The 24,711-nt window shown below is 36.3% G+C and overlaps 1 protein-coding gene across 6 annotated transcripts in view; it reads left to right on the top strand.

Annotated features, from left to right (window-relative positions):
* Positions 1-24,711, top strand: part of CRACDL (CRACD like) — a 97,247-nt gene that overhangs the window by 58,889 nt on the left and 13,647 nt on the right. For 5 of the 6 annotated variants that reach the window (XM_051984699.1, XM_051984696.1, XM_051984695.1 and 2 more), the window contains 2 exons: positions 22,206-22,399; positions 24,560-24,707. In XM_051984699.1, the coding sequence (XP_051840659.1) occupies positions 22,206-22,399; positions 24,560-24,707 (342 nt within the window). Of the gene's footprint in view, positions 1-18,368; positions 19,428-22,205; positions 22,400-24,559; positions 24,708-24,711 lie in introns of those variants that run through there. The other variant, XM_051984697.1, reaches the window with a different exon arrangement.

The following is a 24,711-nucleotide window of genomic DNA, read 5'->3' as shown; positions in this document are numbered from 1 at the left end:
TTGTTTCTGGTTGCTTAGGATAGATTCTTAAAAGCAATGAAGCAGATGAGTGCCTAGAGAAACTTTATAGATTAGGATTAAGGATAATCTTAGACCTATAAAGCTATGGAACATCTGGATGGTCACATAAAATTGATGATTTAGAGATTATCTCAGAATTGTGCAACATGGGCACTGCACTGGAAAAGGCATTCAGGAAAGCAGGTAACTAACGGCTAAATTCCTTGGAGAAAGACTTATACTACCTCCACTTCCTCTCCTTTCACTCTCTTCTGATCTCTCTGAACTCTAGATTTCTTTCAGCTGAAATTGCCTCTGAAAAGTTACCAAGGATCTCTTCATTGAGAGCTCATTGATTCTCAATTTTTATCCTTCTTGATTTTTCTGCAACCTTTGACACTGCTGATCTAACTCCTCTCTTTCTATGATAATACTCTATCCTGATTCTTCTTTTGTTGATGTTCCTTCTCAGTCTCCTTTCTTGATTTTTCAACTTGGATCATGTCCACCAATCTTCAATATCTCTTAGATTCTGCCCTAAGGAGTTTATACTATTTACTCATTGAATTTAATTAGCATCTGTCTGCAATGATTCTCAGATATATTTATCTAGTCCTAATCTCTCTCCTGCACTGAGTGGTCAGAGACTAGCTGTGTGACCCTGGGCAAAGCATTTAATCCTGTTTGTTTTAGTTTCCTCATATGTAAAATTAACTGGAGAAGGAAGTAGTAATCCACTCCAGTATTTGCCAAGAAAGCCTCATGTGGGATCACGGAGAGGCAGACATGATTAAAAGAACTGAATAACAAAAGTCTCTCTCTTGACCTCCAGTCTAGTACTTCTAATTTTTGGACATGTTCACAAAACTAAATTCATGTCTTCTTCCCAACATTCTCCTCTTCCTAACTTTCCTAATATTATTGATGACACTATCATCTTCCCAATCACTCAGGCTCATGATTTAGATTCATCATTGACTCCTTACCCTCTTAATTCTCTCTCTTACCCACTTTTATCCATTCTATTGCCTAGGACTCTCGATTCTGCCTTGGCAACATCTCTAGCATATGCCCTTTTTTTCCCTTCTGACCCTGTTGCAGATTTTTTTTTTATCACTCATGTCTGATCTGTTTCAAAAATTTGTTGGTTTGTCTCAGCTTCAAGTCTCTCTCCATTATTCAGTCCATCTTTCACTCAGCTATCAAAGTGATTTCCCCAAAGATCTTCCCTAAAAATATTAGGAAAGTTAGAAGAGGCGAATGTTAGGTCTGATCACCATCATTCTCCCTTATTCAATAAACACCAATGCTACTCTGTTCCATCCAGGATCAAATATAAAGTCCTCTGTCTTTTAAATCTTAATTTGGAACTTAATCCCTTCCACTATTCCAAGCCTTCTCACACTTTTACTGCCTTTGATGTATTGTGTGATCCAGTGACACTGGACCTTGTCATCTCTCACACAAGACAGGTCTTCTCCCAATTCTGAATTTCTATAGCTGTCCCCTTTGCCTGAAAGACTCTATACTTAGGGAAAGAGAAGTGGGAGTTGATCAGAGAGAACCTGAATAGGAAGGCTTACAAGGAAGTGAGTTTTTATTGGGAACTTTGTATATTTCTCTGGAAGATTCCCATTGACAGCCTTGATGAAGGAACTGGAGGACACTTAAAGATATTGGTTGGTCCATTTGCATTTTGTGGAGGCTGACCTTTTATATGGGACTCAAACAGGAGCCTTCAGACCTGTGGCAAACTTTTCTAAGAGATGCAGAGAGACAGAAAGAAGAAAAAGAGAGATATATAGACCAAAACCTAGAGGTCTGAGATTAGACCTGGGTCCTAGCAGGAAAAATGGTTGTGAATCTATACAATTTACCTGGTGGAACCCACTAATAATAGGCTTGAGTTGGAATCACATCATAATTGTATTTATGTTTATCTATATGGTAGTAAGAAGCAATAAAGTATCTTTCAATTATATATCTCAGTTGACATAACTCTTTTTCTTTGCAAAAAAATTTAATTTTTCTGACCCTTTCTGGGCCAAACTAATTCATATAAAAAAGTAGTACCTTACAAGGATAATACTTTAAATAGTGGGATAGTTAGGTGATACAGTAGATAGAGCCCCTGGGCTCGGCATCAGGCAAATCACTGAACTATTTGCTTTAGTTTTCTCATCTGTAAAATGTCAATGTAAAAATCTACAAAAAGGAAATGGCAAACCATTTCAATATCTTTGCCAAGAAAATTCCAGGGACAGTATGACCCCATGACGACAGTGCAGTCTTGTGAGCTTGAGATCTGACTTAGGACTCCCCTAGGCAATTCTACAAATGCCTTTGGTGCCAGGTCACTAGGTGGGTACTTCTAGTGATAGGGTTCTTCATTTATAGTAAGCAGTAAATATTTGCCTATTGATTCATTACTTATAAAGATTCATTACTTCTGGAATTAGAGATACCCCTATGTGAAGTCAGTGGAGCTAGGAAGTGATAGCTGAACATAATAGAAAGAGCTACAGACTTGAGGTAGGTGTCCCACTGACATGGACAAGACATTTCATGTCTCTGGGCTAGTTTCCTTATAATAATAGTACTTATTTCCTAGGGTTTTTGTGAGGATGAAATGACTTTGTGATTATAAACACATTTAGCACAATGCCTGGCTCATAGTAAGTGCTGTATAAATGTTAACTACATTTATTATTCTTTGTTTCTAAAAGGGATTGAACTAAAATGATCAAGTTCCTTTTCAATCTCTAACATTCTATTATGACTCTGGTTTAGAAGCCGAGTTAATAAGTCTTTCTCTGCCCTCTTATTCTGTTTTCTTACTCTAAGCCCACTATCCCCCATCAGTACCCCCCCAACTCCCACAAAGTGTTGTAGATCATTGAATTACTTTATTTCTCCCTAGATTTGTCTCTTGTAATTGGAATCTGTTCCTTAATAGGGCACCGACTGTACTAGGACAAAGCAGTTTCCCTAGACTTCTGCTTAATTGATCATTCATTTGCATCTGTCATTATTTGGCACAAGATAGAGATAGCAGCTTAGAGTAATAAAAAGAACACTTGATTTTAATTAAAAAAGAAGAAAACAAGCATTAATTCAGCACCTACTATGCGCCAGGCATTATACACTTTACAAATAGTATATCATTTGCTCTTCACATCAACCACTGGAGTCAGGTGCTATTACTATCCCCATTTTACCATTGAGGAAACTGAGGCAAACAGATAGTAATCAGGGTCAGTTCTTCATTCCAGGCTCAGCCTTGACAACTACCTCTAGGATTTAAATCTTTGCTTTGCTACTTAGTACCTAAGTGACCTTGGACAAGTCTACCTCCTTCAGTCCTATCTATGACTTCATTTTCTTCATGTACAAAATTAAGGGGTTGGACTAGATTTTCAAGATCCTCTCTAACTCTAAATTCTATGTAAAACGTTTACATTGCAGATTTTCTGAATTCTCTGGCCAAATATCCTATACCATTGTTTCTGTCTCTGTCCAAAGAGTCTATTTTTCTTAGCTCCAAAAAGTGGTTTTGGAAATGAATGAGTTAACATCTTTAAAACTTTGTGTGCTTCTGGGATGCTCTCTAGAGGACAGTCTTCTTTTCAGAAGCACAAACACCTGAAGTTGCCTAAAGAGAATAGCAGACCACAAGCTAGACTCAAAACCACTATCTGTTTAGTGCCATGATGCCTTTTTGTGTGTGGCTACACTGAAATTAATAAGCTTTGCTTTTAGGGATGCATAAGCAGTAGCTAATGAAATTCTCTGCAGCATGTCATAGCAGTTATAGTGAGTAATTCTATAAGGGAGATGGAATGGGGGAGGAGTAATCATTCAGCATGAATACAGTGAACATAATCTTAGCATTGGCATTTATTTCTGCATGAACTCAAATTGAAAGTGACCTCTTAGACATCTGGAATGTACACAAATGAGGATATCCTTGCTTTGACTAGTGAAACCAAGAAAAAGATTTTACAGAACCTAAAATATTTGACATTTATTTCCTCATCTATGACCTTCTCTTTATATAGCTCCAATCATTATGATAACTAGAATTGTCGATTTGGGGACCAAAGACCCATTATTTTGCATGATAGACCAATAGCTATATTTTAATTATTGATGGATAAACAATGGAAAAGGAACTGCGTAGCTAAGAAATACAGAAAAAAAGGAACCTTTTCTATCGATTCAAAGCTCTGAGATCAGAAGAAAGATGAAGATCAAGAAAAATCCTGAGATAAAGATGTGAGCTAATACAAAAGCTTTGGACATTTTGATATGAAAAACAGTTAATTACATATACAAAATCTCCCTCCTTTCCCTGTTCACTGTTGTTTTTACTGTCTAGGCATTCCAACTTAGGAGCTAAGACAGATGGTCACTCCATGTGTGATATATGTTGTTTCTGTTCTTCTTGATATCTATTATCCACAAACCTGAGCAAATGGTTTTGAACCAGTTGAACTCTGGGTAACTGAGTTCAACATAGATGACCCAGCAGTCATCCCCCATCCTCCAATGTGATGGGTAATTCATACATAGTACTTTCCCTAGAGATAGGATTAGTCAATGTAGCTGGGGACAATTCAGATAGTAAAAGTTTAATAACTCCATTACTCATTTTTGTTTAGTTCCCCCCAGAAAGTTCTAATTATTATTATTGCTCATTATCCTGTATTGTGTTGACCCTTTTCAGGGTGTTACACAAGACACAGATGGTCTCAGTCCCTTTATCCTTTTTCTGGTGGGGAAGCAGGTCTGCACTTTGGGGGGATGGTAGAGAAAGGGTCGGCATTTTAAAGTTAGATAGATGTCTAAACTCATCCAGAGTGCCTCAGGGAAAATGGAAATGTCTCAAGCTATTTCTTTTTGTTGCTCTTGTTTTTATTGGGTTGTTTCAGTCTTGTCCTTCTCTTTGTGACCCCATTTGGGGTTTTCTTGGCAAAGATCTTGGAGTGGTTGCCATTTTCTGCTTCAGCTCATTTTACAAATGATGAAACTGAGTCAGACATGAAGATGTTATCTTCCTGATTCCAAGTCCAGTGCTCTATCTACCTTGCCATTTAGCTGCCCTATTTCCACTCTCCATTCCTCATGGCTAGTAAACCTTTTTCTTTTCTTTCCTTTTTTTTCCCTTTCTCATCTTGCATCTTTCCTTAAACATAGGGAAAATCTTGAGTTGGTAGTGAAATAGAGGGGCAAGGAGTATTTTGGGTAGTAATTATGAAATACTCTTCTGGAAGAAGAATTTCTAAGAGAAAATTTTATTATAAGGGGGTGTTAGGATACAGAATTTGGGCCAGTTTTCTGGGTAGAACCAAGTATGACCTTTTAAACTTTTCCCATTCATGATGCCTTTTCATCCAAAAAATTTTTATGCAACCCCAGGTATATAGGTATACAAAATAGGTATACAAATCAAATATTTAATTAATCCTAATTTTGTGACCTCCACTTTCATTTGGGGTCATGAGCCCAGTTTAAGAAACTTTGAACTAGAGGGAAACTGGACAATGGATGAAGAAAATTAAAGGAACTAACAGAGGTTTAGGTAGGAATTCTAGCACTTGATACAAAGACAGAGGAAATCTGAGATAGAATCTTGAGGCCAGAGAGGGATTCACATGGAGATGCTCTTAAGACCTCAGCACTCTGGCTGAGCTTAGACATCTATCTAACTTTAAAAGGCAGACTCTCTCCCTGCCACTCCACCAAAGTGCAGACCCTTCTGTCCCACCAGAAGAGGGATAAGGGACTGAGACCATCTATGTCTTGTGTAGCACCCTGCAATGGACCAACACTATACAGGATAACAAGCAGCAATAATTGGAACTTTCTGGGAACAACAAAAATAAGTAATGCAGTTATTAAGACACATTAGATTTCAAGTTCATTTTACCTATCCTATGTTATTATTCAGTGATCCCTTATTCATTTTTCTGGGGAAGGAGATAGCTTATCTTCTCAGGAATATTTGGTCCTCACCTCTAACCACATTCTATCTGCAATATTAGGGGTCCCATTGGCAGAGTGGACATGCAGGCCAAAGTTTCTAAAATTGTGGATCATGATCCTATATGGGATCATGTAACTGAATATGGGAATCACCAAATTATGATTAAATATACGTTTGATTTTTTTTTTTTTTTACCTTTTTTTATATACCTATACACCTGGGATCACATGAAACATTTCTTGGGCAAAAAAACAGGTCATGAATAGAAAAAATTTAAGAAGCCCTTCTCTGGTCTATCTAGAACACTGACCTGGATTTTGTATGCTAACACCCCTTTATATTAAAATTGTCTCCTAAAAATTCTTCTTCCAGACTTGAGGACTCAGGAGGGGTCCAGGCTTTAGGGATGGAAACTAGATCAGGAGAAAAGACTGCAGTTACTAGGGTAGTTGCCATGAATGAGGATGTCATTCCCCAGCAGCTGGGAAAAACAGCTTCTTTCCTGTTTGTTCTCTAAATCCTGACTACCCTGACTCCCCCTTTCCTTTTTTTCAGACTCTTCTGACCGCCCTCTGGTTGCTATGGCAACACTTCTCTTGCTGAGATATCTTAGGCAGACAGGTATTCTTAGGCAGATAGATGTTACTGAAGCTTTTGAAGCAATTCTGGACATCTCTTCCATTTGCCTTAAATGCCAGGAGGTGGGTAACTGGAAGAAATGTATTTTGTTGCAGAAGCCAGTACTTTTGCCTAGGGCATGCTGAGAGCTAAAATGATGATAATGGTTCTCTCATCCTAATTTGTTGCCCTCTACAATCCAGTTTACCTGCAGAAGCCTAGCTGATAAGGTTTAACAGACTATAAATTTTAGGGCAATTAATTATCTGCAATATAAAAGTGAATTATTGTTACCATAAAATAAACAAATTTACTTAGATTTTGGCTCCAAAAGAACTGTACCTGGTGAGATGTGTGTATAAAGGGTAATATTCTTTGAATTGTGCAGCTTGAAGAGAAAAAGAGAAAAGTAACCTTAGGAGTATTTAACAGTAGAAGCTGGAGCTTGGTGGGTAGAAACTCCAGCCATAGTGTTTGAGAATCAAAATGACTTAGAGGTCTGGATGTTTTTTTGCTTCTGATGCCAGGATCTAAATTATCTCTGATTACAGCTAGCTAGTAATAGGGATAACTGGCTCCTATAAATTTCAGTAATTGGAACAAGACCCCACTTGCCTCTGTCCTAATTCTAATTCTAGAACTGGCAATAAGCTGGAGATTTTTTCAAGAACTAGTTAGTCATAGATAGGGTATGCAGCAGTCAGGACTGGGAAAATCGAGTCAGATGGGAGTCTTGGGAAGTTAATGTGAAACAGGACAGAGCTGGCTAATAAAAAATTAAGGTATGTTAATTTAAAGACCAGGTACTAGTTCAGTTGCCTAGATGTAAAGACAGTGGCTCTCTCTTGACATCTCATGTTCTGAGAGATCCTTCAACAGGAAACACTTTCCCAAGCTGCTTTGCTTTAGAACTGTTTAATTAGCAAATGGCAGTCCCATAGTCTGCACCAAATGCTCTTTCCCTCTTCCCTCGATTAGGAACGATTAGGAAGCAAGAAGAGGAGTAATAAGGCTGAGGAAGAAGAGAGGGAAAAGCAGGTAAAGATTAAAAAAGGAAAATGGAAGTATAATGCTAGGTAAAAAATTTTTAAAGAATTTCAGTGGTAGCCATGACAAAACACAAATGGCAACATGATAGGTTATTGTGAGAAGAGTATTGACTCTCACTTCTGATGTTCCTACACGAGCTTGGGAAATCCAGGGGTCTAAGTGTAATGCTACATAAAACAAAGAGAATGAATAGGATGGTCTCTGAGGTATTCTCAAGTCCTAGATATGTGATCCCATGACCCTCTAACTCTGAAAATGGATTAAATTGCCAAGAGGAATTGGAACAGGTGGAATAACCAGAATAGTGGAGACATTTTAGAGAAAAAAACAAAATAAGAGGGAAATAAACATTGATCAAGAACCTGCTGTATGCCAGGTACTGTGCTAAGCATTTTACAAATATTATCTCTCTTGATTCTCATAACAATAGGAGCTATTTCATTTTATAGATGTGGAAACAGAAGCAAACAGGTTAAAGTAACTTGCCCAGAATCACACAACTAAATCTTTCCATTTGAAAATGTTCTCTTGCTGCTTCTCTCTTCCACATGATTGCCCAAGGTATTAGGGGTGGTTAATAAGTAACAGAATCAGGATTAGCAAGCACTTAGGTTTTTAGACATCTAATCTAGTGCTTTTTTATGGAATCTAAGGGATCTAGCATAAAACCTAGCTGATACTCAATGATTTTTGATGTTCTGCTATTTCAGCTATGTGACCCCCATTTGGGGTTTTCTAAGCTAAGATACTGAAGTGGCTTGCCATTCCCTTCTCCAGATCATTTAACAGAAGAGAAACTGAGACAAATAAGATTAAAGGACTTCCCCAGTTCACACAGCTAATAAGTGTCTGAGGCCAGATTTGAACTCAGGAAGATGAGTTCACACACACATTTTTACATGTTTACAAATGTTTATATGTTTACAAATAAAATCATACACAATATATATGTGTGTGCATACATATATATGTTATATCAACATTTCTCAATGCGTTTTCTTGACATTTCTACATTAAATTAATTTCACTAATGGAAACCATTTTTGGCAGAGGTTGAGCTGACCATCTTTGATGAGCTTCACGCATTCTCCTTTATGTTAGCTATTCACTAAACCATACATCTTAACGTTTTAGTCACAGAAAACAAATATTAAATTTTGTCTCCTATAAAAATTTTAAAAAACCTTTGGCTTTTCATAAATTATTCCACAATGAATCATATTTTGTAATAATTTTTCTAAACAGAAAACTGATTAAAACATTTTTCTTTCCTGTTTATTTTACTTCTATTGAGTAAGAAAAGCACAGATAAATATACACACAAACACATAATAACAAATCTAAAGGGATTTAATCTACCAAGGTACATATGGAAGTTTCAGTTCAGTTGATTTTCAGTCTTATCCGACTGTTCCTGATCCTATTCGGGTTTTTTTTAGTAAAGATATGGAAGTAATTTGCCATTTCTTTCTCCACATCATTTTATAGATGAGGAAAGTAAGACAAACAGGAAACCTACAGTCACACAGCTAGTTTCTGAGACTAAATCTGAACTCGGGTTCTTCCTGACTCCAAGTCTAATACTCTATTGTTCTACCTAGCTACTCTTTAGCTTCTGAATATAACCCAACTATTGATGTGGATGACTTTTAATTTTGTTCCACCACAAAGCATTTTTTTGTATGAAGTGATTTCCCAAGATCATACAGCTAGTAAATGTCTGAAGTTAGATTTGAATTCAAGAAGATGAGTCTTTCTGATTCCAGATCTGGTGCTCTATTTGCTGCATCAGCTAGTCACCCCATATGGAAGTTAAATTAAGTACAATTACAAAGAGTTCTTTAAAGAACTAGGCTTAAATTAGAGAAATACTAATTGTCATGTGTAGTACAAGCAAACACAATACTAACAATAATACTGCCTAAATTAATTTACTTATTTAATGTCATACTAATCAAAGCACTAAAAACACTATAGAACAGGGAAAAAAATAATGAAATTTATCTGGAGAAATTAATTCAATCAAGAATTTCAAGGGAAATAATGAAAGCGTGAGACAGAAGGGAATTTAGAAGTATCAAATCTCAAAGTATCCTACAAATCAGAAATCATTTCTGCCTCTGCCACATGTGGGACGTTGAACATATTATCTACTCTCTCTGGGCTCATTTTCCTGATCTGGAAAACAAAGGATGTCATTAGATAGCTTCTTAGGTCCCTTTCAATACTACAATCTACAATTTTATGATTCTGAGTTAGGATAGAGAAAAAAATATGAAGAAAACAGGCATAAATTATTTCAAGTTTATGATTAGAAAAAGAAATCATCTTATATATGTCCTTTACACGAAAGGAAGGAAGGCAGAAAAGAAGAAAGGAAGGAAGGAATGAAAGAAGGAAGGAAATTTAATTATGCCCTACAGCACATTTGATAATAGAGCTTATTAAAATGGCTCATTGGAGAGTGAGACAATCACCTTGCATACTCGGTTGAGGAACTCTTTTAAGATGGGAAATAGCAACAGCAGGGGAACACAGGAAGTTATAGAGCTTCAGAGATATGAGTGAGAAGATAAATTGGGTTGAGACATGGGAGGGAAGACAGTAATTAGAAAAGGCAAGTAGGTCAAGAGATACTGGAGCTTATTCCAATGCTTAGGGGAAGTGAAACAGATGAGAAAGAGAAGTTGATAATGAAAGAAATGGACTCCCTTCAGTTGGTGTTCACTCCCCCACTGGCAACAAGTTTATTCAAAACTATAATGTGGAAAATGTGGTTTCTTGAATCGTAGCCTGTCAATTCTAAATGAAATAGAAAGCAAACTTTTTTTTCTTTATTGGCATCAAAGTTCTTACTTAATACTGAATGATCCATAATTTCATCTTTGTAGATATTTTTCAGAGATACAGATCTCAACCCCTTTTTATTTCTTTTGAAATAAATTGTTGTTTAGTTTGGGTTCAACTCCTTGTGACTCCATCTGGCATTTTTGGGGCAAGGATACAAGGTTTGCTGTTTCTTTCTCTAGTTCGTTTTACAGATAAACAAACTGAGTCAAACAGGGTTAGATGACATGCTCAGAGTCACACAGCTAACAAGGATCTGAGGTTGAATTAAAACTCAGAAAGGTGAGTTTTCCAGACTCTAAGCCTGATACTCTATTCACTGTACCACCCAACTGAAATAAATAATAACCTAAAATCATCTCTATGCTTTGCTAGTCTGAGCTTAGGATGACAGTTCCATACAGACTACCACCAGGTCAATTTCCAAAGCCTTTCCCACATAGTAGGAGAGAGCAAAATTTGTATTTTATACTTGCTATTTTAATGCTATAGCATTCAAGAGCTTAAAATCAACTGAACATCACAATGAGAAATGAGAAATCATAACAGGACTTATTAGGGGGCAAAACACTAAATTAGACCTAAATTTCAAAAGAGTATTAATAAGCCTTAAAAATAAAAATCAAGCGCATATTAAATCTATATCAGATTGCTTTCTCTGTTGGGTAGATGAAAGGTAAGGGAGAGAGAGAGAAAATTTTGGAACACAAAATTTGACAAAAATGAATGGTGAAAACCATTTTTACATGTATTTGGAAAAAAGAAATACTAATGAAAAATCTAAATAATTATTAATTTTTTAGAAAAAAAAAGAAAAAAAGAGTTGTTGAGAGAACAAAAATAAATAAATAAACAAATAAAAGCAAATCCAAGTTTCCGGAGTTGTCAGGAATATTTTGTGACTTAGGTGTGATATACTAATATAGTGTTAGCATAGTGGACTTTTCTGATTGCCATGTAGATCAATTGAATTTTCCACTGGCAAAATACAGTACCAAAGCACTCTAGCTTTATTATACACAAATATCCCTAACAAAGGGCCAGCCAAGTAGCATAGTGGCTGGAGTGCTGGGCCTCAAAGCAGGAAGACTTCCTGAATTCAAATCTGGCCTCAGTCACTTACCAGCTATGTTTGCCTCAGTTTCCTCATGTGTAAGTGAGCTTGAGTAATAAATTGCGAACCAGTTCAGTATTGTTGCCAAGAAAACCCAAAAGCCATGACTGAAACTACTAAACATTCTTAATAAAGACCGGAATTCAAGAGAAGTGGGTGTAGAACACACATCCTGCCTCCCCGATCTGCCTTTTGTACCAACTCAAATTCATTTGCAAACTGAAGAAAATCTTAGAAATGTGCAGTATTATCAGAAAAATAACTTAGGTAGCTTTGTGTAACTAAAGGGTTTGGTCTGTAGCCCAGACCTGGGGGTGGAAAAGGAAAACTCTAAATCTTAACCTAGAGCACTCTGCCTGGCTTTTTGTTAGCTAATTGTGGTGGTTATAACTAAAAGAGGTACTAGCCAACTTTTAACTGGTAAAAGTTCTAGACAGCAAATTGACCCTGAGATGGCCTGGCTGGCCCTTAAGAGATAAGTTTGAAATTTTGTGGCTGGAACAAGGTCCAACAAGAGATGTGTAAAGACCAGCTAAGCAACAAACCAACAGATAGTACGTGGTAGGATTGGCAGAGTCCAGTGGAACAGAGACAATCACCAGCATGGAACAGACCCTAGTGAACCCCCCTCAGAGAAATATGTCCATCAGACACACTCAATAAAAAACAAGCCTAATGAAGTATCAAAAACACCATCAGAAGATATTAGTGTTGGAGATATAAGTTTACTCTCCATATGCAGGCTCTTTATTCACAGAGAAAAAACTCAACAAACATTTATTAAACATCTACTTTGTGCTGGGCACTATGCTAAGACCATGCATTTTCACTCTCTCTCACTGATGTTTGTAGAAAAGTGTGTCCTACATCTATGAGTGTAATGTGCTCTTGTAAATCTTCGTTGTGCTAGTTAATTAAATGTCTTTGCTTTCAGTTAATTGTGTTTTCTCATTGGCTAGAGAAAAGAAACAGGTCAATGGGAGTTTGTGAATTATTGTTCTGAACCGATAGGAAAAGCTATTCTGGGGACCCCACATATGGAAGAGGATAATAGACATGCTACATGATATATGAGACTATCTGAACTTCCTTAATAAGGAGTCCCCCATCCATTCACTGTTCACTAAGGCAACCCAGATTATTAGAAGTCTTTATCATGTAGGGATAGACTTATGAAAGAAATAGAACAGATCATGGTGACAGTTTGTTGAAAATCTCTTCCCTAAATTGGTCATCTTAGTTTCCTATATTTTACTCTCAATTTACTGTCATTCTTTTTGACCTTTTCATTGAATGACCAACCACTAGTAATAAATACATTAAGGTAATCACCAGGAAACACATGATCACCTGATGTTTGCATATAAAAAATTTGCAACATAAAAAAAATTTGTAATAGTTTTTTATTTTCAAAATACATGCAAAGATAGTTTTCAATATTCCCTTGCAAAACTGTGTTCCAAATTTTTCTCCTTCCTTATTCCCTGCCTCCCTCCCCTAGAAAGTAAGTAATCCAATATAGGTAAACCTATTAAACTGTTATTCTTGATATGGGAGGAAAAAAATAAAAACAAAATCTGGGTCTTGAAAAAAGAAAAAGAAAGAAAATCTTTTCCCTATTGTCACCATTTTCATTCTCTAGGAGTCAGCTTCAGAATGTATCCTGACCTCAAGGAGTTTATAGATGTATCTAATCTAATGACCTAGATCTTGATGTATATAATGTCAAGAACGGAGATGGCATGAGGAACAAATTACTGTCATAGTCTGGCAAATTAGAGGTTGCATGTGGGTGCTAGTACCATAATAAATAGACTGAGTAGGTAAGCATCGAGGAACTAGAAGTTTGACTGGGTGTAGGCAGGATTAATACATTGTAAATGAGTAGGTGTACCTTCAAATTAAAACTCAAGCAATAAAGAAAGAAAGCAAGAGTCTGGATGAGTGCAAATAATTCAATCTGAGCCAAGAAATTTTATTTATTTTTAAATCATAGATTTTTGACCAGCAGGATGTAAGAGATGAGGAGAAAAAATTGACAAGACTTGTTGAAGTTGGGACTGGAGAAAGAGGGAAGAGTTGCAGTTTTCAGTTTAATTCAATAATTATTTATTAAATGCCTCTGGTATTCAAAACCAATAAGATATGGAGGCCACAGGGACAAACTGAAACTGAGAACATGATGATGCTTTCAGTAGCAGTAGGTGAGTTGGAAGAGAGACAAGGCAAAGTGTTCAACTATTTGCTAGTTGAAGACCGAGATTTAAATCCTGGCCTTGCTACCTACCACCTTTGTGACTTGGTGAAAATAATTTAGCCTCTCCACTCCTTAGATTTCTCTTGTAAAATGAGGGATGTAGACTAGATGGTTTCTTTTTCCATTCTATATCTGTGGCAACACTGTTGCCTAGGGTTGTTTATTACATGAAAAGCATTAAAAGAAAGAGTAAGGAAATCCAGCAAGCAAGAAAAAGATCTAGAACACTTTTATTTAAAAACTTTTTTTTTTTTTTAAAGCAGTCAGGGTTAAGTGACTTGCCTGGGGTTACACAATAAGTATCTGAGTATTTAAACTCAGGTCTTCCTAACTCCAGGCCCAGTACTCTGTCCACAGTGCCCCCTTAAAATCTTTTTTTTTTTCCAAAGCAATAAATCAAGTAACGGGATTGACTTGAACTGGAAAGGGAAACTGGGCTAGAATAGACAAAAGCCATTCTGGAGAAACAACAAGAAAAAAGAATCTCAGGATCCTAAGGAGAATGATATACTAAGAAAGGGGATTTATAATAAAGGCTAAGACAAAATAAAAAATAACAACATAACAGTTCAGTTGAATAATATAGCTAAAGTCCAGGCAATTTTTTGGAGTCATTTATTCTTTTTTAAAAAAAATCTTCTGTTTTTACATTGCCTAAATTTCCCCCATGTCTGTCTACCTCCCAGCTTCCAGGAAGTCATTCCATGGAGCAAAGAAAATTTTTTTAAAGAAAAAACAAGGGAGAGTAAGAGGAAAAGAAAAAGGAATAAACAATTATATAATCTTACTATGTGCTAGATACTGTGCTAAGTGTATTTTACACATCTTATCTCATTTGATTTTCACAACAATCGGCAAGTGATGCTGTTATCTCCATTTTAAGAAAACTGAGGCAAACATAGATTAAGTCAATTGCCTAGGATCACATAGCTTCCTGACTCCAGGTCCAGCAAAATCAATCAATAGATTAAAAAATTCAAAGCACATACAATGTTTCATCCCATGGATTTTCAATCTCTGCAAAATTATGGAGGAAGTATCTCTTTTGGGGGAGTCATGCTTGTTCTTTACAATTTTGCAATATTTATTTTTGTTTTGTTATGGTTCTTTTCAATTTTCATTGTTATAATTATTATTTATATTGTTTCTTCATTTTTCATCAATTCATATAGTCTTTACATGTTTCTCTGTATATACCATATTCATAATTTCCTACAATACAGTAATACATTTAATACTATATTTATATACCACAACTTGTTTAGTCAGGCAATCAGTGGGTCTTGACTTGTTTTCTCTTCTTTACTACCATTAAAAAAAAAGTCACAGGCCATAAAATGGGATGGGTAATTGCATTGAAGTTCCATTACAAATCAAATGTACTTATGTACAAAAAAAGGCAGAAAAGAAAGGAAGAGGTGTTTTGTTTTTGTTTTTTGTTTTTTGTTTTTTAGAGAATAGTTTAAAGAAAAGTAAGATCATCATCACCAAGAGTCTTACTGTGCTCAGCTCCTTTATTCTTCTTACTTTAATAGACTGGTCACACTAGCTTGAATGAAAAAAAAAATTAAGTCATCCACACTAATAAATGGGCTATATTCAGGAACTGAAGGGCAATACAATGGATAGAGTGCCAGACCTAAAGGTAGGAAGGCCTGAGTTCAAATCCAGTCTCAAGTACTTACTAGCTGTGTGGCTCTACAAAGTTACTTGACTGGATTTGCCTCAGTTTCCTCATCTGGAAAATGAACTGGAGAAGGAAATGGCAAACCATTCTAGTACCCCTCCCAAGAAAACCCCAAATAGGGTCACTAGAGTCACTATGACTGAAAATGACTGAACAAAAATTCAGGAAATGAAGGGTCCAAAGACCTGAGATGTAGTTTTTTCTCCCTTTTAAGAAATGCATTACACAAGAAAAATCACAAATACTTTCCACTTTATGTATAGTACCTTACAATATTAAAAGAATAGTCCTTGAATTAATCCAAAGATGGTAAAAAAACAAAACTCATGCAAAAAAATTTAAAGTTATTTTCTTAAGCACAGTCTAGATTTTTAGATTACACTCCATCAATTATATTTTATGTTATTCCTTTTACAAAAACTGCAAAAGAAAAATATGCCTCTTATCCAGTTTTAACCATCAAGTTATCATGTGACCAAGTTTATTCCACAAGGAATAAAGATAGTCATTAGACCTGTGTTTTTCTTGATATAGTTAGTATCTGGATGAGAGAACTCCCTCTATCCATAGACTCTGAACAATTAATTTTGAGACACCATTAATTGAAGTTATATGAAAAGTTATCTTCTCTCTCCAAAAATATTCAAATACCAAGACTGTGTCTTGGTAACCTTACAGTTGCAATAGTCATCATGTTACTAATAGGTTTCTCTCTCTCGTGTGCCAATTTAGAGAAAAGAGTTCTTTTTTAAAGTCCTATTTTTTTTAGCCAGGGCAAAGGAAATGATAATGATTTATAATGGAAAGTAGATTGCCATTCAATCAGAATCATAACACTGTTTTGCTTACCATGTATTGGGTATTTTCCACTGAAAGATCTTTGTCTTGAAAAGTAACAAAGCCTAGTTTTTTCAGTAACTCATTGTGAAAAAAGTCACAGTGTGAAAATGAATTCTAAAGGGTGCCAAAAAGATTGAAATCTGAAATAACTGTCATCAACCAAAAGGTCAAAACCTGCAAAGTTAGCTGAATTCAGACCATAGAAAGACAGCTGAATGCCCTAAAATCTATTGCACTCCAAGTGCTTCCCACACAGATTGTCTTCAGTTCTTGTGAGAATAGATCAAATGGTACCACTGAAAATCTAAGTTTGTAAGCTTAAGTTGGATTTTATGTACTGCAAAGTTTTACTTGTGTTTGTTTTTTAAATTACATATAAAATGGATTAGTCACAACAGATAGATGGAAGCTGCCTCTTAAAAAAAAAGTATAGCTGAAGTGAAGCTGAAGCTCTCCAGTTTTTATATACTTGTGTGCTACAAAATGTCAGTGCTTGTTAGCAACTGCTACTTTGGTATGTCTTCCAAAATAGGCATCAGTTTAGACAGGCAAAAAAAAAAAAAAAGAAAAGTGTTTCTATAAATGTATTCAAGGCCAAATTGAGGAGAGACAAGCTTTTGACCTGCCTTGTACCTAGTTTCGTGGGTCTGTGAGGCAGCAAGATAGAAAAGAAGCCTCATCTAACACAAAATATGCATTTCAGCACGGGACACTGTAAATAGAGTTGTAGGGGGGCACTTGCTAATTGCTATTGTTGTTGTCCAGTCTTCTTTGTGACCTCTTTTGGGATTTTCTTGACAAAGATACTAGAGTGTTCTTCCTTCTCCAACTCATTTTATAGATGAGGAAACTGAGGCAAAATAAGGTTAAGTAACTTGTCCAGGGTTACACAGCTAATAATGTCTGATGCCAGATTTGAACTCAAGAAGTCTTCCTGACTCTAGGCCTGCCACTCTATCCACTGCACCATCAATGCACATTAGAAAACCAATACAAATATTGATGAAGCAAAAATACATAAGGATATAGAGTATATTTATACAGAATGCATATTGTACACTGAAGATGACAAACTTACAGCTTGGAAGCTGGCAAAACTCCCTAGTGGAGCTCAAACCAAATTAAAGCATAATTAGGGAATGCTAAACAAAATAAATAAAAATAAAATATAGTATAAATAATTTCAATTTGTGGTTTTCCAAGTCAACATAGGACTTCAGGAATCCATTTCTCTTTGAGTTTAATAACACTGTTGCACTATACACACATACATATGTATGTATATTATTCTGTGTGGGTGTGTTACAGTAAATGGAGAGAGTGGGGACAACAGTAGGCTTGGAGTTAAGATTTCAGATCCCATCTTAGAGATTTTGCTAGCTGTAGACTCTGGGCTTTAATCATTTAATCTCGTTCTGCCTCAGTTTCTTCATCTATAAAATGGGGATAATGATAGCATCTCTGTCACAGGATTATTGTGAGGATCCAATGAGGAAGCCTATACAGTGCTTACAACTTTAAAAACACTCTATAAGTATGCTTGTTCTCTCCACATATAAACATGCAAATGGAGAGTGAAATCTATGTAATATATGAATTGTATTATAATATGATTTTTATATTTTATATATTATTTTATTTTACATATTATACATGGAGAGAAGTATATACATATATGATAATTTATATCTATGTATTTATATAGATGTGTGTGTACATGTATACATATGTGCATATACTTATGTGGACTGAAAGAAAACTTAGTAGTAGTTTTAATAAAGGTATCTAGGTAAAGAATAAAATATTTTCCAATTGTTAAAAAATATTTTGTATGAATGAATGCAAGCATAATGGACCTGTCTTCCATAGGAAAGCTTTTCACACAATTGAAAAACAGTTATATTCTCCTTAAACCTGTCCTCTAGATTGAAAATTATCACTTTCTTTATCTATTCTTTATGTGTTTCAGGGCCTCTGACCCTTCTAAATAACTTTTCTGGAAAAGTTCATCATTGTTTTTCTGAAACCATGGCATGAAGAAAAATAAGAAAAATATCAAATTAAAAAAGAAAGAAAGAAAGAAATATACCAGATAGGACCCATCCAGAGGAAAGGATAGCAAGACAACATGACTTCACTCTTTCTATTCAACATTTGGCTTAGCTGATGAAGCCAAAGATTGCATTGAATATTCTTATCTGCTAAATCACATTTGTTGATTTATACTAAGATTACAATCTATTAAAATCCCCACATTTTCTTCACTTCATCTGGTTTGCTGACATTTTTTTCTTATTCTAAACTTCTACAGTTGATTATTTTTAATCTAAATATAGGACTTTCAAGGAGGCAGCTAAGTGACTCAGTGGATAGACTGGATAGGCCTGGGGTAAGGAAGGCCTAAATTCAAATCCAGCCTCATATATTTACTATCTGTGTGACCTGGGCAAGTCACTTAACCCCAACTGCCTCAGTTTCCTCATCTGTAAAATGAGCTATAGAAGGAAATGACAAACTACTCCATTATCTTTGCCAAGAAAACTCCATGAACAGTATGGTCCATGGGATTACAAAGTGTCAGATATAATTGAATAACAACAAATGGAACTTCCAATTTATTTCTACTTAATTAGATTAGATTTGACCTATTGTTCTGGCTTCCTGATCTTTTTAAGATGCCAGTTCTTCCATCTAAAATATTAACTCTCTATCCATCCCAGCTTCACATCATCTGGAAATTTGGTAAACAAGCCATCTAATCGTTCATCCAGTCATCAATAAAAATATTAAACATAAAAGGGCCAAGGAAAGCATTGTATTCTGCCAATGACCTTCCCCTAGATTGACCTTGAGCCATTGATATTCTTTGGGTCTGGCTGGTCAATCAGTTCAGAATGCACTTGACTGTACATGAAATAAACATTTTTTCATTCTGTCTAAAACAGTATTATGATCAAATTCCTTGCTGAAATTCAGTTATACTTTTACTTTGGAATTCCCCTGATCTACCACTGTACCAGATATAATGGGAGAGAAAAGGAAGGAGAAAGAGCTAAACAGAAAGCCAGAGAGAGACACACACACATACACACACACACACACACACACAATCACACACACACTCACACAGAGATGAGTCTACCACTACCATAATTTGTTCTTGGTAAACCCGTGGCTAGTACCTAGTAATTAGTGCTTCCTTTTTTTTATTTTTTTTAAAGAACTCACATCATCCCCTATAATAATGCCTTTTAAAATTTAAAAGAATCATTGTAAAGTTTACCTTACTGTGGTACAATTCCTATGGTTAGTAGAATCACCTTCTTTCCCCTTTAGAAAATTGGGGCAATGTTTGCCTTTTCCTCCCAGCATTGATCTTATCTTTTCTATTATCTTTCTTTCAGTTCAAAATAGCTAAGACTAGGCCTTCTTGTTCTTATCTTTGATTGTAAGTCTTAGCTCATTTTGCTTAACTCATTCTGGGCTATAGAGTTCTTGACATTCTCATAGAACCACGCCAAGTTTTTATATCTATTCTTGCATCTATCTTCTATACATTTTTTTCCTTAACTTAAGGGGGAGGAACAAGCATTTATTATATGCCTGCTATGTGCTAAGCACCATGCAAATATAATCTCATTTGATTTGTACAACAATCTTGGGAGATAGATATCATTCTCATCCCCATTTTACAGATGGGGAAACTGAGGGGAGACAGGTTAAGTGATTGGCCCAGGGCCACAGCAAGCAAATGTCTGAGGCTGGATCTTCTGTGTTCTAGGCCCACTGCTGTATTCAGTAGGCCCTATTGTCAATTTGTTCTATCACTGGACTTCAATAACTCTGGAAGAGAGAGTGAGGCAGATGACTTTTATGTTTCACTTAAATCCAATTCACGAGCAAGTCAATACCTCACCCATGATATCACTGGAACTCTTGATAACTAAGGACAAAGTTAGCTCTGGGGGAATTGAACAGATTCCCTGTGCCTGTTCTGATTTCTTTAGGCTGTTTTTCCTTGTTTTCCTCAGAAGATCCATTGCTGTTTTTACATATCTCCCCCTGTGCCATCTTCTTTCTCTAAGTCCCACAGCTGAGTAGAACACCTGGGTCTTATAACTTCCAAATTCAGTACTTTACCCATTCTGCTTCACTGCCCCTAGTAGAGAATATGATCCAAGGAAAAATTACCTGAGCTAAACATAGAAAACTTTGCAATGTGAATGTTTGATCCTTGGTACTTCCAGATTCCTCTTTCTGCTCCTTTTTCTTCTCTTTCACCCACCATTTCTTTAATGTTTCTCTCTCCTTTCCCCTGCTCTTAGTGGTGGTACTTGTGAGCTGGTTTAACTTAATAAGAGAGGCAGTGTTGCATAAGGGCCTTTATGTCAGGAAGATCTGAGTTTAAATCTGCTCTCAGACAGACAGTCATTGTGTGACCCAGAAAAGTCACTTCATCCTGTTTGCCTCAGTTTTCTCACATTTTTTATGTCTTTGCATCTTTGAATAAAAGTAAAATGAGCTGGAGAAGGAAATAACAAACCACTCCAGCATTTTTACTAAGAAAACCCAGATAGGGTCACAAAGAGTCAGATACAACTGAAAAAGGACTGAGCAACATGTTAAAGCAAATATATGGTCCACAAAACTCTGGTTTCAAGTCACAGGTTATTTTTCTGCAACTATTGCTCCCTTGCTACTTAAGTTAAGAGAACTAATTATGTCAACATTGCTGTTAAGAATCTCTTTTTAAAAAAGTATACCATGCTAATTAATTTTAAAAGGGAAAAGGACTTGATATGTACCTTACCTGTAGTTAAAATACTTGTTGAATAAATAGTCTATTAAATGCTAAAAAGCAAACCAAGGACCAAGTGTTATGCTCTGAGCAGATAAAAGGTCAAGTGCTCAATAAAGATTTACTATCTCCAGAGAAGTAATATGGGTGTAATGGATCAAAAGCCACTTTGAAGTCAAGAAAGATTGGGATCAAAACCTGTCTTTTAGATATACTTTGTGACCATGGACAAGTCACTCAAACTCTCATTGCCACATGACAACTTTTTAAGACTATAAATTACTGACAAGTTGCCATTCTGTGTCAGTCAAAGGAGTTTACATATGATAGATAGAATACTAGGCAGGAGTCAGGAGCTGAGTTCAACTCTGGTTTCAGAATCTCAATTGCCTAGCCAAAAAAAGAAAGAAAAAGAAAAACTTATAAAATGAGAAAATGCTTATTTCTTCTTTTTCACCCTCCTGCTTATTTTTCCTTTCTTTTTTCCTTTTTGTCTCCCTCTCTTCCTTCCTGACAAATCAAAAGTCCAAGCCAAACTCTTCTCCCCTGCAAAAAAAGCAAGATAGTAGAAATTAAATTTTGTAGTGATCATAAAATTAATGACATTTTCTTCCTTTCTTCCTTCTTTCCTTCCTTCCTTCCTTTCTTGCTTGCTTCCTTCTTTCCTTCCTTATTTCTTTCCTTCATTTCTTTTCCTTCCTTTCATCTTCCTTCCTTCCTTCTTTCTGGCCATTCTGAATAAGCTAGCTTGATATCTGTGTTATAATTATTATAATCTATCATCTGTGTTATAATAAATATAATTTTTTATATCTTTGCATCTTTGAATAAAAGCAAAAAATGTGTAAAGTTAATTCCTAAAGATCTCACCCAAATCTCTCAAATCTTCCCAAAGCAATATCTGTAATGATATAGAGGATATGGATGAAACAGTGCAGCTCACTACAAAAGGTCAAATCAAAAAGGGTAAAGGACTTCTATCAAATAACTTTGTGAATCTGCCTGCAGAGAAAAACATGCCATCCCCAGCATCAGCCCCTGGAGCTTCAGACGGCCACTCACTGCCACCGTGGATTACTCTAGCCAGGCAGAAGCGTCGGGGCTCACGGGAACAACAGCAACCAAGCAAGGAGGAAAAGCTTGTGACACCAGCCAGAAAGGCAGACACAGAAAAGCCGAGGGACGATCTGGACAGAAAAGAGGTGCTTACTAATACAGCCTTTATCCTTTTCTTTCAGTACTATACAAAAATAACTTCTGGTACCTGAAATGACAGGTGCCCAGAGATTCTGGAGGGCACTGAAAGCATAATATGGATAATTGATTTATCAAATTATAGAATCCATTTTGATAAAACACACATACACACAAAACCCACTGTTTTTGTGAGGGATGGGCCCTGAAACTACAATTTGGTAAATGAATTATCAAAATGTAGCATCCATTTTGATTAAAAGAAAAAAAAATCCAGTGCCTCTGTGGCCGATGGCCACTGAAAGCACAATTTGAGTTTTATTAGATTATAGCATTTATTTTAGTTAAAAAATAAAAACAATTCACCAGCTCTGCAGAAAATATGCATTGAAACCTCAATTGAGTTATCAAATCATAACCACCGTTTTAACTAAAACACAACCCAACTCAGTGGCTCTGTGAGAGGTTGCACTGAACGCATGACTTGGTAACCGTGTTACATTTTGGGGGGAACCCCACAAATCAACCCCTTTTCTCTTTTAGGGCTGTGAGTGAGTCAGATCTAAAAGTGATTCACTTAGGCAAAGAAAGTCAAATCTCTCACTGTCTCCCTGTTGCCTAGGCAACGACGCTTGGCATCTGGAGAAATGAAACACGGTTAAAAATAACTTCTCAGTTTGACGCCTGGTGACAATGTCAACACTCCATTCGGGCTCCTTGCACGGTGATAAATGAGACCCGAATGCGCCTGGTGGCACGGGCTTCATGCTGGGGCCTCCGCTGAGAAGCGCTTCTGATTGGCTGCTGATTATTCCTCACACGCGGCTCCCGAGTTAGGAATTAGAGGTTCATTTTTGCATTCTGGAATGGAAGCAGTTCTTTCCAATCCGAGCAGCTGGGTTGGTGAGAGTTGTTTTTTCCACTAATAGTTTCAGATTCGGTTTTGGGCTGACATGATGAGATAAAGAAGCACTTGAAATTGTGTGTTAATGATGAGGTTGACAGAGTCACCAGGACCTGGTCCTACCTATATTATCCATTTAAAATCTCAGATTGAGGAGTCATAGAGCACCCAAAGGTACACTTATGAGGAGGTTTCAAAAATAAATATATGGACTATTTAGATAACCCTCTGTGATTTCTTAGCCCAGTTTGTACCTTCTGTAGGATATTGTAGAAAAAAACCACAGTATTTGAGAACAAAATGTCCTGGGTTCTGTCCTTTATCACCTTTGATATTTTGTACAAATCACTACTTACCTTCCCCGGGACTTTGGTTAAACATCTTTAAGATGACTAGATTAAATGGCCTCTAAAATTCCATCCTGCTATAAATTGATAATATTAGTATAGATATCGTGTATTTCTACCAAAAATTCTAATTTTAAAACGAAATATTTGCCACTAGAATGGAGCATAATGTGGCCAAATAGAAGAACAGCCAGAACAAACAAGACTTTGTCACCCACCACTGACTGTGTGAACCTAGGAAAAGTCCCTTCCCTTATAAAATAGAGGAGCTTGGGTTAGAGAGGTGATCTCTAAGGTCTAAAAAGCCAACTTTTAAGTAGCAATTATTTATCTAGGGAAAGCTGCAGAAAGCTTTTTTTATCCCAAGGAAGGGAAAGGTATGTTTCCTACAGTGATCCTCTCCAATTTGCTTGGGGGGTTGGAGCAAGTAGAAAAGAGAAAAAGAGAGACACAAAAATTATTTAACCTGAAATTTATGTTGAAGAAATAGATGGCTTGTCATTCATGTAAGGTAGAAAGGATTCTCCCAGATCTTACAAAAAGGAGTCCTCCATGAAGAGGAAATCACAAGGTTCGGGTACATGGGTCCATATGTGCATATATGTTTAGTTACCCCCATCTACACAAGTGATATCTCTCTCTCTCTCTCTCTCTCTCTCTCTCTCTCTCTCTCTCTCTCTCTCTCTTTCTCTCTCTGTCTCTCGCTGTCTGTTTCTCTGTCTCTTTGCATGTGTCGTGCTCTGTGTGTGTGTGTCTCTGTCTATCTGTCTCTCCTCTATCATTTCCATGTAAAATAAATTGGTTCACACACTCTGCTTTTGAAAAGCACCTTCTGGGTTCCAAAATCAATGTCAGTCTTAGTCAAAGTGATCACAAATGATATTATTAGTATTTGCCCTTTTAAAATCTCTCCATAGGAGCGCATTAAGCAACAAGCCGACTTTGTCCGTAGCAAATCTTTCCTGGTGCAACCAGCTAAAACTGCTGAAGAACAGAAGCCAAGAGCAAAGCTGACTCTCAAAGAAGGACTTCATCGAGGCATTTCACTTTCCCATCAAAACCTGGGTAT

The sequence above is a fragment of the Antechinus flavipes genome, chromosome 3, assembly GCF_016432865.1.
Source record: "Antechinus flavipes isolate AdamAnt ecotype Samford, QLD, Australia chromosome 3, AdamAnt_v2, whole genome shotgun sequence".
Taxonomy (NCBI): domain Eukaryota; kingdom Metazoa; phylum Chordata; class Mammalia; order Dasyuromorphia; family Dasyuridae; genus Antechinus; species Antechinus flavipes.
The sequence above is the reverse complement of the archived record's forward strand: the minus strand, read 5'-3'. Positions and strand labels throughout refer to the sequence as shown.